This window comes from Lepus europaeus, chromosome X, assembly GCF_033115175.1.
Source record: "Lepus europaeus isolate LE1 chromosome X, mLepTim1.pri, whole genome shotgun sequence".
Classification (NCBI taxonomy): domain Eukaryota; kingdom Metazoa; phylum Chordata; class Mammalia; order Lagomorpha; family Leporidae; genus Lepus; species Lepus europaeus.
Window position 1 is genome coordinate 56,312,332 of NC_084850.1, and position 18,132 is coordinate 56,330,463.

The 18,132-nt window shown below is 36.5% G+C and overlaps 1 protein-coding gene and 1 non-coding gene across 3 annotated transcripts in view; both read right to left on the reverse strand.

The window, feature by feature from the left end:
• The window catches only part of LRCH2 (leucine rich repeats and calponin homology domain containing 2), a 123,893-nt gene that overhangs the window by 10,694 nt on the left and 95,067 nt on the right, over positions 1-18,132 (reverse strand). For both annotated transcript variants that reach the window (XM_062183270.1, XM_062183269.1), the window contains 5 exons: positions 16,289-16,337; positions 16,094-16,210; positions 7,174-7,218; positions 3,637-3,687; positions 704-761 (listed from right to left, as the gene is read on the reverse strand). In XM_062183270.1, coding sequence (XP_062039254.1) covers positions 704-761; positions 3,637-3,687; positions 7,174-7,218; positions 16,094-16,210; positions 16,289-16,337 — 320 coding nt within the window. The remainder of the gene's footprint in view (positions 1-703; positions 762-3,636; positions 3,688-7,173; positions 7,219-16,093; positions 16,211-16,288; positions 16,338-18,132) is intronic.
• Positions 3,140-3,268, reverse strand: LOC133753920 (small nucleolar RNA SNORA35). The gene has a single exon (XR_009865150.1). It is a non-coding gene; the product is annotated as a small nucleolar RNA SNORA35 (small nucleolar RNA).

Sequence of the window (18,132 nt, forward strand, 5' to 3'; positions counted from 1 at the left end):
GGCATGATTAAAAAGTATCAGTACAAAATTACATAAAACATTATTACTTACAAATACAGTCTAAATATTTTAAAATATATTTCAACTCTACTTCTCTGTACAATTAAAAGCAACAGGGAAGACAAATGTAATGATTTATACCACCTATACATGTTCTTACTTAAATATACATTATTATATACTTGTGACCCAGGTTAAAAATGATTACTGATGATTACTGAACACAATGTCATCCTTTTTATCTTTAAAGAAAAAGGAAATTATTCTTGAAGGTCAATACAGTTATTCAGGAATAAAAACTATAATTCAATACCTTGCCAAGTAACATGGATCCATTTTCTTTTGGGCTTGCCAAATGCGAAAAGATCCCTTTTTTAAAACCACAATAAAATGGAGTGCTAGAATTTCAAACAGTGTTTGGTCTGCTGGCAGAGTGGTCATTCTAACAGCAGTCACAGTAGAGTAGAAATAAGACTGCAGTATATCTAAGGCAAAAAGCTGAGGTTTCAGGAGCTTGAAGGTAAAGAGGAAGAAAGAAATGGGAATGGGAATTGGAAAGACAAATAAGGTTAAGAGAAAATTACTTTTGGGAGAGAGGAAAGAATCTATGTGTACTTAAAACTATGGAATCAACCCCACGGAAGCTGGGAAACTCTAGTTTCAAGCATAATGAATAAATTTTATTTACAGAATATATACTTACCTGATCTAGGTTTCAAGCCAAAGGGGCCATGTGGAAAACCATCAGTTCTGTCATATTCCTAAAAAAAGAAAGCAAATAAAACCTCTTTTCTTTCAAATCAAGGTACTTATTCTTATCTATTCCAATTTTGAGAAAGTACTAATTTTTTTCCTAAAATTAGTGGAGTAAAGGAAAGTAACTTACATTTCAATTCAAGCTGATACATTTTTAAAGATCAGTAAATATTTGCTAAATGATCTGATTGTGCATGCCTTTAAATACTTTTCTCCCATAATAAAGAAAAATGAAAATCATTACTGAAGTATAAAAAAAGAAAGAATGAGATTACAGTCTCCAAAGAAATGAAGTAAGCAACAATAAAAGATATGTGAATCTAGCAACATTTACTCAGTATCTGCTACAGACATGACACTTAACAGTGGACAATCTGAGGCCAATATACATATTCAAACTAAGAGGGGTTGCAGAATGACAGATGATAATCTACTATTGCTTCCATTTTACTGCACATTGTTTTCGAACAGTAGTGTGCTGTGGAGAAATTTATGGTACATTAAACAAATCTGAACTGAGTCAGTCACACAGCTAAGCTTACATCTTGAGAACAACATTTAATTTATTTGTGATTGTTTCTTTATTGTTCAAATGGAGTTGTGAAGATTAAATGAGAAAACTAAAGTACTCTGTAAACTGTAACATGATAAAATAATGTAATCTTAGGAGCTTCTTAATGAATTGGTGCAACAACTCTATGACGTAGGTAGGGCCTAGGCTTCAGGATCACTTCTGTACCATTTAACGAGAGCAGTCCTTGGGGAAGTGATCAGTCTCTTTAGCTGTAAAATGATGAAGCTGCTATATAATTCAAGGGACTGCCTTTAAGTTCAAATGTAGGAACAAGCACTTCGTTAATAGTAAAACACTGTACTAGTTTCAATAATTTCCTTTCACACACACACACACACACACATGAAATTGAAGCATTCAAGATTCTGTAGATTATCTGAATCTTCTGCTAGTAAACATGATGCACAGGCCGGCGCCACAGCTCACTAGGCTAATCTTCCACCTGTGGTGCCGGCACCCCGGGTTCTAGTCCCAGTTGGGGCGCCGGATTCTGTCCTGGTTGCTCCTCTTCCAGTCCAGCTCTCTGCTGTGGCCCGGGAGGGCAGTGGAGGATGGCCCAAGTGCTTGGGCCCTGCACCCGCATGGGAGACCAGGAAAAAGCACCTGGCTCCTGGCTTCAGATCAGCGCAGTGCACCAGCCATAATGGCCATTTAGGGGGTGAACCAACGGAAGGAAGACCTCTCTCTCTCTCTCTCTCTCTCTCTCTCTCACTGTCTAACTCTGCTTGTCAAAAAAATAAAAAAAAAAACCCACATGATACACAGTTTAGGCTATTATTTGGGCAACCAAAACACGTTCTCATCACCGTGTCTAGCCATAAGTCTCAGAGTTTGTCATAATTATATTGATTGAAGTGTTATGAATTTCTAGACCCTAAAATCACAAAGCAACTAGACAATTAAGTAGTAGTCACATGTGTTATAACTTAAAGAATAGGTTTACAAAAGCATGTGCCAATAACTAGGATGATGAAAATATCCTAATTTTAATTATTTTCCAGAAGTATGTATACCATTTTACCTAGCATACAAATAATTTGGACGCATGTTTATAAAACTAATGCCCAAGTCAATTTTTAAAGAATTATTTATTTATTTGAAAGGCAGAGAATCACCAAGGGAGCAGAAGCAAGACAGAGAGGGAGAAATCTTCCACTGGCTGGTTCACTCCCGAAAAAGCCATAAAAACTGGGGTTGGGTCAGGCAGAAACCAAGAGCAGGGAACTCCATCTGAGTCTCCAGTGTGTGTGGCAGGGATCTAAGTACTTGAGCCATCATCCACTGCCTTCTCAGGCACATTAACAGGAAGCCAGATTGGAAGTGGAGTAGCCAGAACTCAAACCCAGCACTCTAATATGGGTTGCTGGCAATGCAAGCAGTGGCTTATCCTGCTGCTCTACAACATGGGACCCTGCCCGAGTCTGTTTAAAAGTTTTATAATGCAACTCACTCAAAACAATAAAAAAAAATCTTGGCTTAAAAAAAGTAACATCATCTACACATAATGAAATATTATCTAACTAAAATTATTCAGTAAATTGAAACCATCCAAATATTTAGACAGTCATGAATTCACCAAATAAACAATTAATCATTTACTTACTAATACTGATACACTTTAGAATAGTAAGTAGTATAATCTGAAGTAGAAAAGAGACTGTTTAGAGTTTTTCAAAATGTATCTCTTGTTATAAAATAATAGGTTTAATCAAATTAGAAGAATCAATCATCCAAACTACCAGAGTATAAAATGTAATTTCCATATACCTGTTCTCCCCATGCTCTCAAATTAGGTCTAAGATGCAGGGAATTTGTAACCTCTTGTCGATAGGAACAACCCACTGCAGGGATGTTTCTCGTGGAAAAAGGAAGTTTCTCTTGCATTGCTTTCAGACCTAACTGGTTACAAGAAAAACCAAAGGCCATTGCACAATGCTGAAGTGCTATTTTCAAATTTAAAATGTTAAGGCTGTTCTTAAAATCCATAATTTATTTTAAAATATGGATGAATTAGAAAGTACCCTTTTCATAAAGTAAATTATCTTCTGTTATATACAGATGTTTCCATAGAAAATCATAAACAAAGTGCTATTATTATGAATACTTATACCAAACATGTTATTTTTAGAATCCTTTATAGAAGGTTTATACAAACTAACCTAACATAGATTTTTGAATGATTGAATATATTATGTGGTAAAAAGAAAAGATGAGGTTCTAGAGAGAAGAGGCAAGGGAAAAACCCTACAGAAAACACAAAAAACATGAAAAAACACATATCAAACATATGAAACCAGAATTTGTACCTCAGATGATACTGGAGATTGTGGTGACATATAAGCATTATCACTGTCTTGCTAAAATATAAAAATAAAAGATGAAAGATGAAATTAAAATACAAATGATTTAAACACATAAAATGAAAAATGAAAATTGTTTTGATCAACTGGTAGACAAACTCTGGAACACACCATCTGGCACCTTGCCAGTCAACATGTGCTCTGTAAACACCAGCATAGTTATTCTCTGTGAATCCATTAGAAATATAGAATCTTAGGCCTTAATCAACACCAAATCAGAATATATATATATATATATATATATATATATATATGATTCCGAAGTACCTTAAAGTTTGTGAAGAACTATCTTCACATAATAGCAATGATGTGTTACAATCTGAGACATGTTAATAAAGGCATGCAAAAGTTCAATTACCCAAATAAGTATTTTTATCTGGAAAACGATGTGTATCTAACATAAGCTTAGAAATAATTAAAAAGAATTTAACTGAATAAAATATTAAATGGCCCATGATTTTAATGACTATTCTAATGCCAACCAAATACAAGTCTTGATATTTTAACCTTGAATATGCATAAAAAATAGAAAATTCATTCATTCATTCAGCAAATGATTATTGGCTACCTATTATATGTCAGACACCAGGCTACACAGTGGCAGTATTAAAATTTGGTAAATGTTATCGTTTATTCAAGAATCTCTCAGTCTAAGAATGAAATACATTAATGTATGTAGGCGATACAACAATCTTAGGACAATATAGGGCTATGCATGGTATATTACAAGGGACAGATAAGGGGCTGTTAGGGATACGGTGGGTATGTTGGAGAAAAGCAAGTTTCTTGAAAAAGTAGAAACTGTAGAAAAATAGAATGTTCAACATAAAAAGAAGGAAAGAGAACACACTGTAAGATGAGAAGACAAGAACAAACTCACAAATTGTGAGTTCAGGCTGATGTGGTAAGTAGGGGCTTGACCAAGAAGGACCTGGGATTTACCTTATAAGTTATGGGGAGAAACTGAATGTTCCTAAGGAAGGAAATGGCCTGATTATATTTGCTTTCTTTGAAATGATCATTCTAGTTGCAGTAAGGAGAATGGACTGGAGAATGAAAGAAGAGTGGGTTGGGTACTGCAGTGGTCCAGTCAAGAAATCATTAGGACCCTGCCAAGGTAGAAACAGTAGAAACGAAGACAGGAAAAGTATACACAACATTTCTGTACCAAAAAATAAAGAGTAGGTCTTGGCAACTGATTATACAACTAGGCAAGAAGGACAAAAATACATAAGAGGGGACAGAGAGAGTAGGCAAAGTAAATCTCTAACTTAGGGTTTAACCAGTATTTTCTGTAAAAGGCCAGGTAGTAAGTATTTCATGGTTTGTGGGACATATGATCTCTGTGGCAACTACCAAATCCTGCAACTGTAATATAAACGCAGCTATAAGTAAGTGGATGTGGCTGAATTCCAATAAACGGTACTAAAGGGGCCGGCACTGTGGAGTAGCTGGTAAAGCCACCGCCTGCAGTGCTGCCATCCTGTATGGGCGCCGGTTCGAGTCCCAGCTGCTCCACTTCCGATATAGCTCTCTGCTATGGCCTAGGAAAGCAGTAGAAGATGGTCCAAATCCTTGGGCCCCTGCACTCGCATGGGAGACCTGGAAGAAGCTCCTGGCTCCTGGCTTCGGATCAGCGCAGCTCTAGCTGTTGCAGCCACCTGGGGAGTGAACCAGCGGATGGAAGACCTCTCTCTCTGTAACTCTGCCTTTCAAATAAAGAAATAAATTTAAAAAAAAAAAAAGCTGTACTACAAAGTTAAGGGCCAGATGTGCTCCCTGGGCCATAGTTTGCTAATGCTTGCTCTAGTCAGATGGTGAATGATGATTTCACTGAGTTTTTTTCAACCTTGGCTACCCATTAAGTTCACATAAGAAACTAAAAATCTCATTGTCCTAGTCACACCCCATCATACCACATGCCAATTAAATTTGAGTATTTGGGGGTGAAACCCAGGCTTCAGTATTCTTTAACTCTTACCAGGTGGTTTAATGTGCAGCCGAAATTGAGAATCATAACATGAACTGTGTAGACAGTAGTGAAAAAACAAGCTTAGAAGCAAAAGTCAGAAACTAGGTTTTTTTTTTTTAAAAAAAAGATTATTTATTTGAAAGTTAGAGTTATACAGAGAGAAGGAGAGACAGAGAGAATGAGAGAGAGAGAGGTGTCTTCCATCCACTGGTTCACTCTGCAATTGGCCACAATGGCCGGAGCTGAGCCAATCTGAAGCCAGGAGCCAGGAGCCTCTTTCCAGTCTCCCATGTGGGTGCAGGGGCCCAAGGACTTGGGCCATCTTCCACTGCTTTCCCAGGCCATAGCAGAGAGCTATATCAGAAGTGGAGCAGCCGGGACTCAAACCAGTGCCCATATGGGATGCTGGCACTGCAGGCTGTGGCTCTACCGACTACGCCACAGCACGGGCCCCAGAAACAAGGTTTTGAATATACTGAGTTCTAGTGGATCTGTAAGACAGATCCAGCTGAGATTCTGAGAAGGTAAGACAATGGATACACGGCCTAAAGCTTAGGGAAGAAGTCTGGCCTAGAGATATAAACTTGAAAGGCCTCAGCAAGTACACGTGTGTTTTTCATGGAAATCTTGAAGACTGTTGAAGCCACGCTAGAGAACATGCAATGGGCCATGCCCTGGGGAACAACGGTATTTAATGGGCAAAGAGATCTTGAGGAATTCGTACAATGTAAAGCAAGGGCATGTATACAAGAATTGAGTGTTTTCAGGTACAGGTGAATATTACCAAACACACTTAATCATAGATTCTAACAGTGAAAAGATTCTGGCAAACTGCCTTTTATTTATCCCAGTAAATACTACCGAAGAGGCCATGGAAGGAAATTGGCATCTGGGCTTAGGAAATAAAAATCCTCTAACTCTATTCATTATTTTGCCTTGTGTGATTCTACGTTTAAAATGAAATGTGCTTTCAGAAGCTCTACTAAGTATCCAACATCAAACTGACTACCAACTTCCCCTACCAAAAATACACAAAACTTCAGCGCTACAATATTGGTTCCTACATAAGTGCCAGTTTAAACTGGTATGTTAGAAAAATTTAAAGTAATACACAAACTGTAGAAATCTAATTTTGAGTTTTAAAACAGTATACACAGAATTTGTGGAAAGTGTTCCCAAAAGGAGTTCTTTAAAGATCTCAATTGACTACCATGTTGAATTAGGAAAATAGAAGATAGGAAAAGGTAACAAAGCATGGATTACAGGTCCAAGACAAATGATGATAAAATTCTAACATTGAACTATTAGAAATTCTGTTCTAAAGGACAGATGGGAAACTGCATGATTCAGTTAACAGCTGTATGATGATGCCTGTAAGTTTTTACTATTGTAGAAAGCTATATATTCAATCAATAACAAAGAAATTGAAAAATGAAATGCATTTTACTTTGAAGCAACTAAATGTGAAAAGTAAACATTTCAAATAATTATTAAGATTACCCTTTTCTCACCTCATCATTTTCATTGCCACTTGAACTCTTCCTCATTGATTTATACTGAAAAATATTCAAAACATATACTTTACTTTTCTTTGCATATGAATCTCTACAAGGAAGTTATGTCTTATTCATGTTTACTACTTTTATTAAATTACTTGATATTAAATTTATGTAACCAGTTTAAATGTCCTACTACTAACTTATATAATGCTTTCTATGCACAAGGAATTGTTCTAAGTACTACACATATGTCAAGTAAAATTTCCTTCCTAAATCAATTCCACTTCCCATTCACTCAGGTTTGCAATCTGAGGGTTGTCTTACTTAAGAGTCCTTCTTTTTCTTAATTCACATATCTAATATGTCATTAAGTCAATTCTTTTTGAAATTTCTCTGACTTACCTCTTCTGAATTTTCACAACTGCCTTATCCCAGGCTCCCATTATCTCACACTTGGTCTATAATCTCACTATTCTTATATATTAATAGATGCTATCCATTGATAGAAACAATGATTTGGGAACAAAAACGTTACCTTTTATTAATATACAGACTGTACAATAATGGTAAAAGCTAACATTTACACTACTACTAATTATCTACCAGTGCCTTATATATATTAACCCATTTAATCTTCATAACAATCCTATGAGGTAAGTAGCATTATGCCTGTTTTACAATAAGACACAGAGATAATAACATGCTCAACAAAAAGAATGCTATTACGTGAGAAAATGTTTCTTGGAATCAAGAAAATGCAGTATGACAACCTCTGGAGTTGTTCAACTTAAAAATGTTACTTAGTTATTTATTTTTATTTAAAAGGTGGAGAGGCAAACACAGAAAAAGAAGCAGGAGAGAGTGTAAAGGAGAAAGCAGTTTTCCATCTGCTGGTTCACTTCCTAAATACCTGCAACAGCTAGGGCTGAGACAGGCTGAAGCAAGGAGCTGAGGACTCCATCTGGCTCTCCTACATGGGTGGCAGAGACCCAACTACTTGAGCCATTATCTACTGCCTCCCAGGATGCACAACAGGAAGCTGGAATTGGAAGACTAGCCAGGATTCAAACCCAGGGACTCCAATATGGGATGTTGGTGCACCAGGCAGCGTCTTAACTGCTGTGCCAAATATCCATCCTAGTAGTTCTTTCTTCTGATCCCTCATCACTGTAAATGAGTTTGCAAAGCAGTGACAGATAAACCTTCAGCCTGCACTTTATTCTATTGAAAAAACTCTATAATTTTCAAATTTTTTCCAATCTTTTTGCTTGGAATAAGTCCCCTTTACTTACGCAGCTTCCACAACCTTTAGGAGAACAGATGACTGATATCTCAAGCACAGACTGGGAGCTGTACTAGGGATTACAAATATAAAGCATACATCCTTCCACTGTCTCTCCTTTTACAACTAGCACTCATCTATCAGCATGTTCTTTGCAGCTGATGCCTGATATGGCTTCACTATGCTTTCAATCCAGTGTTCCAGAGAACCACTTAATGAAGTTGGCATGTGCCAAAAAAAGAAAGAAAAAGAAAAAGAAAAAACACAAGGGCCGGCACCTGTGGCATGGTGAGCTAAGCCTCCTCCTGCAACACCAGTATCCCATATGGACGTTGGTTTGTGTCCCAGCTGCTTCTCTTCCAATCCAGCTCTCTGCTATGGCCTGGGAAAGCAGTAGAAGATGGCCCAAGTACTTGGGCCCCTGCACCCACGTGGGAGACCCAGAAGAAGCTCCTGGCTTCAGAACAGCCCAGCTCTGGCCATTGCGGCCGTCTGCAGAGTTAATCAGCAGATGGAAGACCTTTCTCTCTGTCTCTCCCTCTGTCTGTAACTCTACCTCTCAAATAAATAAATAAATAAATCTTAAAAAAAAAAAAAGAAAACTTATATGCTATTCCCAGGCAAAATGTTTACTGAATTCACTTATTTTTGGTTCTATTCAACTTAAATGAAAGTGACATTTGAGTGAATAATATGCTAATGTACGCTTACTCTGTGACAAGTGCTATTCCAAATACTACAAAGAAATTAGGCTCAATTAGGTTACGTGACTTGCCAAAGTCCCACAGTTAGTACTAAGGAATGGAACCCAGTGTTCTTATACTTGCTCAAATACTATGATATACTCCCATTTCTAAATCTTAGAATGACTAGTAGGAAATTGTCAAGAATAAAAGGGCTAATGAGCATTCTCAGAAGACAAAGAATAATAAAAAAGTAAAGCCAGAATGGGTGTTTGGCCTAATGGTTGAGATGCCAGTTAAAGCATGTCCTATATCAGAGTGGCTGAGTTTGATGACCAGTTCTGGCTTGACATTTCAACTTCCTGACAATGCAAACCCCTGGGAGGTAGCAGCTGATGGCTCAAGTAGTTGGGTGCCTGTAATCATGTGAGAGGCCTGAATTCAGCTGCTAACTTCAAGCTTCAGCCTGGCCCAAGACAACTGCAGACATCTGGGGAGTGAATCAACAGATAGGAGCTTCCTCTGTTTCTATGTGCCTCACAAATAAAACAATAAATAAATAAAAATTACAAATAAAATTTCCTAAAACCCTAAACCTAATATATAACTAGATTTAAAAATATTCTATAAGCCCAATTTTTTACTAATTCAGTTAAACTATACCCAATTAGTATTCATCTGGATTACTGAAGTTTTATTACAATTGAATTCAAATACTACAATAAAGGCATGGTTTAAAACCAGAGAAAAAGAAATGTCAGTTCATTTCTGAAGCTAATATTAATTTCAGAGGAGTGGAAATAACTTGTGCACAAACTCTGACTCAGAACAAATCGGGTAATTTTATAATCTCATATGGCTTCTATATACCAGTATAAAATTAACAATGATCATAGAGAAGATATAAAATTCTTTTCCTTGGAGTTATATTTTAAACAAAAAAGTACTGTATTTTAAAAAGTCAGTATAGTATTTTTTAAAAGATTTTATTTATTCTTTAAGAGGCAGAGTTACAGAGAGAGAGAGGGAGGGACAGAGAGAAAAGTCTGCCATTCACTGGTTCAATCTCCAAATGGCTGCAATGGCCTGAGCAGAGCTGATCCCAAGTCAGGAGCCAGGTGCTTCCAGGTCTCCCATGTGGATGCAGGAAGCACTTGGGCCACCCACCGTTGTAGTGTTTTATCACAACAATAATGAGATATATTCAATGATATATGGCACTTAAATAAATCAAACAATATTCAAAACAAATTTGTTAATCTAATGATTTTAACTTGTTTTGTTTAGAAACCAACCAGTAAATGCATATAGAAATGCATGCTAACAATCTTAAGATAAATAAAAGCTACTATTTTATATTAAACATTATCACCAAAAAGTCAGATTTTTTATACTTTGCTGTATACCTTACCAAAATAATATTAATTTCTATAAAAGATGTTTGGTAATGTGTTTCCTATAATATATTTCCTTTGATAAATGCAGTGATTTTATTTTGGCTTTAAGGACACTAAATTTTATATACTAGACTAGTAATCTACTCAACAGTAGCTTAGGAATCTAAAGGAATTAATGTTAACTATATTAACTATGATTTACTTACTCATACAATTTGACCCAATTTATCTTCTTGCTCATAATCTGGCCAATATGCTGAAATAGTTTTATTTAGTTTCGGGGGCTTATCTGAGAAATATACTAGTCTTGGCAACTACAAAGAAATAAGAACTGGATTTGAAATACTCAAGTGTGTGTATGCACACACATAGACACACACGTTGAATTAAATATACTGAATAATAGTTTTATGAATAATTTACCATATTCCAGAAACAAAGAAATCCTGTGAATCATTTAGATGTGTTAGAATAAAGTTGCTCAAAAGGCTTCTTACCAGACATGATATGAGTTAACATGGAGCAAGCTCAGTAACGCTTTGACATAAACCTCTACCAGTCTTATAGCTCTTTTGGATTATTGGGAGGTAAGTGTTTAAGAGAAATTTCCTTTTTGTCGTAGAGATACTTCATAGAAAACATTTTAATTATGAAAATACTGACAGTTCTGAATAATAAGCTTAATTTAAAGAATAGTATCTAAATTCCAGATTTTCTTGATATTTTAGGAAAAAGTTGTTGACATCCAATTTATTTTTGCAGCATCCTAACACTGACATCTTCTGACAAATGAGGAGAACTACACATCTCCTTAAAGTATTTCCCAGCTTATGTTTGCACGCTTATGTTTGCACCGATTTTATCAAGTAAGAAATATGTTAACATTTCTTGAATGAGAACAACATAATTAACACTTTAAATATTTTCTCATTCCATTTCTAAGCAACTTTAGAACATAATTAGTAGTTTAGAAGTCATAAAAAATAAAATAGTCATAAAAAATAAAATATCAATGAATGATACTATTAAAGAATTATCTATTTTTAAAGGCTCATAAAGCTTCTATTAAGGCTTTATTGAAAAGTTCACTAGAGATAGTTAATATATAGAGTACAAAAAATATATATGAGTGAAACTGACATCCTGTGATTTGATTATTGTTTATAGCCCTTGTCTATACTCCTGAGGAACAGTGTTTCTCCTTTCTACTTGTTGAATTCTTTACTTAGTGGCAGATTAACTTTGTGATTATAAAGTAAATTGAAAGTATGTTATCGTGGCTGGCAATGTGGCGTAGAGGGTAAAGCTACTGCCTGCAGTGCCAGCATCCCATATGGGCACTGGTTCAACTCCCAGCTGATCCACCTCTTTTTTTTTATGGATTTTTAAAAAAAAATATTTATTTATGTGAAAGTCAGAGCTACACAGAGAGAGGAGAGGCAGAGAGAGAGAGAGAGAGGTCTTCCATCCAATGGTTCACTCTCCAATTGGCCGCAACTGCATCCATCCGATGGAGCTGCACCCATCCGAAGCCAGGAGCCTCTTTCAGGTCTCCCACGCAGGTGCAGGGGCCAAGGACTTGGGCCATCTTCCACCGCTTTCCCAGGCCACAGCAGAGAGCTGGATTGGAAGTGGAGCAGCCAGGACATGAACCGGTGCCCATATGGGATGCCAGCACTTCAGGCCAGAACGTTAACCCACTGCGCCACAGCGCCAACCCCAGCTGATCTACTTCTTATCCAGCTCTCAGCTATGGCTTGGGATAGCAGTACAAGATGACCCAAGTTCTTGGGCCTCTTCACCCACATGGGAGACCCTGAAGAAGCTCCTGGAACCTGGTTTCGGATCGGCCCAGCTCCAGTGGTTGCAGCCATTTGGGGAATGAATCAGCAGATGGAAGACCTCTCTCTCTCTCTCTGTGCCTAACTCTGCCTTTCAAATAAAAAATAAATCTTTTAAAAAATGAAGGAAATATTATAACTGTCTACTAATTTTTTTAAAAGTATGTTATCACAAAAATTAAAAGAAAAATAAGGAAGGAGGAGGGAGGGTGGGAAGTATCATTATGTTCTTAAAAACTGTATATATGAAATACATGAAACCTGTTCTCTTTGTATAAATAAATTTATAGATTTCACAAATAAGACCAGTGTAAACAAATAATGAAGGATAGAATTAAAAGGGAGAGAATGATCCTGCGAGGGAAGCAGGACACACAGCAGACTCATAAATGGCAAATGCCCAAAACAGCACTCCTGCCTCAGAATCAACCCTTGGGACATTCGGATCTGGCTAAAAGGTCCATGAGAGTCTCACAGGCATGGGAAGCCATGACATGGTGGCAAAAAACAATCTAAATGAAAGATCCTGGTGAACAAGACCCCAGCAGAAGGAACAGGCCATCAAGGAGAGAGGCGCCTTTCTCTGAAGGGAGGAAGGAACCTCCACTGTGACACGGCCTTGACTAAACAAGTTCAGAGTCGGTGAACTCAAGGGACTTCCATAGCCTAGACAGCTCATAGCAAGAGTCTCGGGTGATTGCTGACGTCATAAATAAGAGTGCCAATTGTTAAATCAACAACGGGAGTCACTGGGTACATGTTCCCCACGTAGGATCTCTGTCCTTAATGTGTTTTACTATGAAACGTAAAAACACTACTAGTCGAACAATACCCTATACCTTGTGTGGTTGTGTGAATGCAGCCTGTTGAAATCCTTGCTTAGTATATACTAAGTTGATCTTCAGTATATGAAGGTAATTGAAAATGAAACTCGATAAAGGGTGGGATGGGAGAGGGAAAGGGGAGGGCCACGGGAGGGAGGGAGGTTGTGGGGGGGAAGCCACAACAATACAAAAGTTGCACTTTGTAAATTCACATTTATGAAATAAAAAATTAAAAAAATAAATAAATAAATTTATTGAAAAAAGAGAAAAAAGTTAACTGAAGTCATTGTAAAACTTTTTTTTTTTAAAGTAACACTAAGGGTCAGCACTGTGGCACAACCAGTTAAGCCTCTGCCTGCAATGCCAGCATCCCATAAGGGTGCCGATTCAAGTCCTGGCTGGTCCATTTCCAATCTAGCTCCCTGCTAATGCGCCTGGGAAAGCAGCAGAGGATGACCCAAGTGCTTGGGCCCTGCACCCACGTGGGAGACCCGGAAGAAGTTCCTGGCTCCTGTTTTTGGACGACCCCAGCTCCGGCTGTTGCAGCCATTTGGGGAGTGAGCCAGTGGAAGGAAGACCTCTATGTATCTCTCCCTCTCTGTAACTCTGCCTTTCAAATAAATTAAATAAATCTTTTTTTTTTTTGACAGGCAGAGTGGATAGTGAGAGAGAGAGACAGAGTGGAAGGTCTTCCTTTTTGCCGTTGGTTCACCCTCCAATGGCCGCTGCGGCCGGCGCATCTCGCTGATCCGAAGCCAGGAGCCAGGTGCTTCTCCTGGTCTCCCATGTGGGTGCAGGGCCCAAGGACTTGGGCCATCCTCCACTGCCTTCCCGGGCCATAGCAGAGAGCTGGCCTGGAAGAGGGGCAACCAGGATAGAATCCAGCGCCCCTACCAGGACTAGAACCCAGTGTGCCGGCGCCGCAAGGCGGAGGATTAGCCTGTTAATCCACGACACCGGCCAAATTAAATAAATCTTAAAAACAGCTAAAATTGCATTTTTTCAAAGTGTTCATTTGATATTGGGTTTTCCACAGTAATCTTAACTCTCTGCCTATTAATTAGAGCATACTACTTAGCCTCTCTGTGCCTTAACTTTTCCATCTGTAAAATATAGGTGACAATTGAATTTACCTCATAGAGTTGTTATGAAGGTTAAACAAGTTAATATTTGAAAAGCACTTAGAATAGTGCCTGGCATTTTTTAGACCCATATAAGAGTTGGTGGGTGTAAGCTAGTAAAATCATTATGAAAGACAGTATGGAGATACCTCAGAATCTAAAAATAGATCTACCATATGACCCAGCCATCCCATTCCTGGGAGTTTACCAAAACTAAATGAAATCAGCATATGAAAGAGTGATCTGTACCCCCATGCTTATTGCAGCTCAATTCACAATAGCTAAGATATGGAATCAACCCAGATGTCCATTAACTGATGATTGGAAAAAGAAAGTGTGGTGTATATATACACAGTATGGAATACTACTCAGCCAAAACAAAGAATTAAATCCTGTCTTATGCAACAAAATGAAATGTATACAACTGGAAACCATTACGCTTACTTCAATAAGACAGTCCCAAAAAGCAAATATCATATGTTCCCTCTAATATGTGATAGTATAGAATACAAAAACGTGTATAAAAGTGAAACATACATCATGTGATTTGATTGTTGTTTGTAGTTCTTGTTTATACTCCTGTGGAACTGTGGTCTTTCTACTTTTTACTTGTTGAATATTATGGTTAGTGGTGCATTAAAATCATAATTATAGGGGCCAGAACTGTGGTGCAGTGGATAAAGCTGCCGCATGCAGTGCCGGCATTGCATATGGGTGTTGGTTCGAGACCTGGCTGCTCTACTTCCAATCCAGCTCTCTGCTAGGGCCTGGGAAAGCAGCAAAGAAAGGATGGCCCAAGTCCTTGGGCCCCTGCACCCATGTGGGAGACCCAGAAGAAGCTCCTGGCTTCGGATTGGCACAGCTCTGGCCATTGTGGCCGACTGGGGAGTGAACCAGCGGATGGAAGACCTGTCTCTCTCTCTCTCTCTCTCTCTCTCTGCCTCTCCTTCTCTCTCTGTGTAACTCTAACTTTCAAATAAATAAATAAATTTTAAAAATTGTGATTATAAAGTGGACTGAATTGTGTTTTTGCAAAAATTAACAAAACAAGAAAGAAGGGAAGGAAGGAGGGCAATTGAGAGCAAGAGGGAAATATGGTTATCTTCTTAGAACCATACCTATGAAATACCATGAACTATGTTCTCTTTATATTAATAAAATTTTTAAAATAAAGTGAGAATCCATCTGGCTATATTATACTAAGATAAAGGAGATGCAATAAATATCCAATTTTTGTTTACTAAATACTACAACAATTTTCCCTACATCATCATTCATCAAGTTTTATCTGTAAACAAATTTTATTCAGTGCCTTTATTAAAGGCTCATAAAGGGGAACCTTAGTCCATATGTGTTCTGTCACTGCCATCCACTTCTCTCATCAGAGGACAAATCAATGGAGCTGCCCAATTTGGGGATGTGAGTATGCAGAACTGTGAGTTAAAATAAACCTCTTTCCATTCTAAGTAGTATATCTCATGTATTTCATTTTAGTAATCAAAAGGGAACTAATTCAATACTACATACTCGTACAACTAGCAATGTAGCAAAAATTTATCTTTCTCATAGCATTTAGTGAATTAAAATTAATTTTAGTCTATTATTGTTACGAATTACTGAAATTTTATGGATATAATTGGATTGTATATATCACATCCAAGTGGGAAATTAAGATAAAATAACACATTTCCTGCATTTAGCTAGAGTTATATTATATGTTAACTCAAAACTAAGAAAATCAAATCCAGTAATTACAAAATAAATTTTAAAATTCGATAAAGTACCTTGAAATATTCTTTTCTAATCTGTTTGCTCCGCCTCCTTTCTTCACTCTGCCAGATTATAGGCTGAGATTCTGGCCACTGTTGTTCATCTATTTGATCCTTCTGATTTTCTAAGGGCTATAATTAGACAATTTATTTTAAATAAAGAAATGAGAACAAAATAATAGATACAATAGTATTTTAATGTCCTCTTACCTGCCATGGGAGGGGTGATAACGGTGAATTAACTTCATCTGCTGAGACACTAAAAAATTAAAGATGCCTTAATATGTAAACATTTAAGATAATCCTTAGATATACATTATGAGCATTATAAACTTACCTTTTTTCAAAACCAGAAACGTAAAGAGCTTACCCATGACTAAACTTTGAACTAATAACATAAAACTTGATGTTAACAAAAACATTTTAAGTTCCCAACAACTGTTGCTCCATAGGAAACACCAATATGGGTTTATTTTATGAAATCCTAAGCATAAGACTACTGAAAGTACTTTGTAGAAGCCAGCAGAAATGTAATACTCATATCTATAGACATACAGTCAAAGACAAGACAGGATATTTATTACACTAAAATAATTATCAAAAACTATGTTTAAATCAATTAATAATTTCCTTTGTTTAGACGCCAAAAAGCTCTGGTCAGTAATTCTTTTTGCTCTACTGAATTGTAGATTATAAGCTCCAAACTCTCCATTCTGAAGCAAGAGGAGCTATGAAGGAAATTATTTTCATGTAGTTTTGTTGTAAGAATAATGAAAACTGCACATACTATTGTTAGCTGGCAGATTTCCACAAGGATTTTCATTGGATAAAATATATAAACAAAATGTGCACTAAAGCTGCTAATATTTAACACTATTGAGAAACTTCTATGAAATACAGTAAGAAAGAAAGATGTAAACATTAGTGAGAAAGAATCAAATTCACAAAATTTAGGAAACAAAATTAAGAAAAAAATTATTATAATAATAAGGTTATCAGTTAGAGACAAAAGCATAAAAGCTGTCCTATGTACCAACTATAATGAAAAGTAAAATATATTAGAAATATTTAAATTATAACATATCTAGAAAGAAACTTGACCACACATGTATAAGACCTACATGAAAAAATCACTAATGTCTAGTAAAGGACTTGAGTAACTGGAATGTTCTTGGACAGTAAAACAAGTATTACAGGTATAATTTAACTGCTAAATTCATTACCACAATGAACTCTAACAACAACAAAAAAAAGTATTCGTGGCTTGCTATAGAAATTTGATAAGTTTCAAAATTCATCTGGAAGAATGGTGTTCCAAAAAAGTTATCAAATAAAGAGAACTTCATTACCAGATTAAGAAAACAAAATTAGAATATAAAACAGCTAGCTCCAAAATCTGCAGATTTTGCAAGAGAACATGAATATAGGACTGTAAGTATAACTTATAATCAAAATGTCATTTAAACGCCTTACAGTGAGAGTGGGCATCTGAACTAGTGGAAGATACCTTTCTCAGTCTCTCCCTCTCTATATATATAAATTTGCTTTCAAATAAATAAATCTTTTATACAAATTTTTAAAAATCCACAAGTCTATTTCCCATTTGGACAAAAAAGGAGACAGAAATGGAAAATGACTGAGATCAGATAATAAGAAAAAGGGAAAAAATTAATTCATAACAGTACTAAAAATAATTCAAAAACTGATAACATATAAAAACAATTTCTAAATGTTCATCATTATTCTCAAAAATTTACCTATATTAATCTATTTCATCTTCACAATAACCACGATAGAAACTGCTGTTATTTGTGGGTTTTTTTAGAAGGCTTTTATTTAATAAATATAAGTTTCATAGGTACAACTTTTGGAATATAGCAGTTCCCCCCATACCCATTCTGTCACCCCCAAACTGTCCCACCTCCTACTCCCTCTCTCATCCCATTCTTCTTTAAGATTTATTTTCAGTTACCTTTATATACAGAAGACCAACTCTATACTAAGTAAAGATTTCAACAGTCTGCTTTACAAATGGGATAAATATGGCTCAGAGG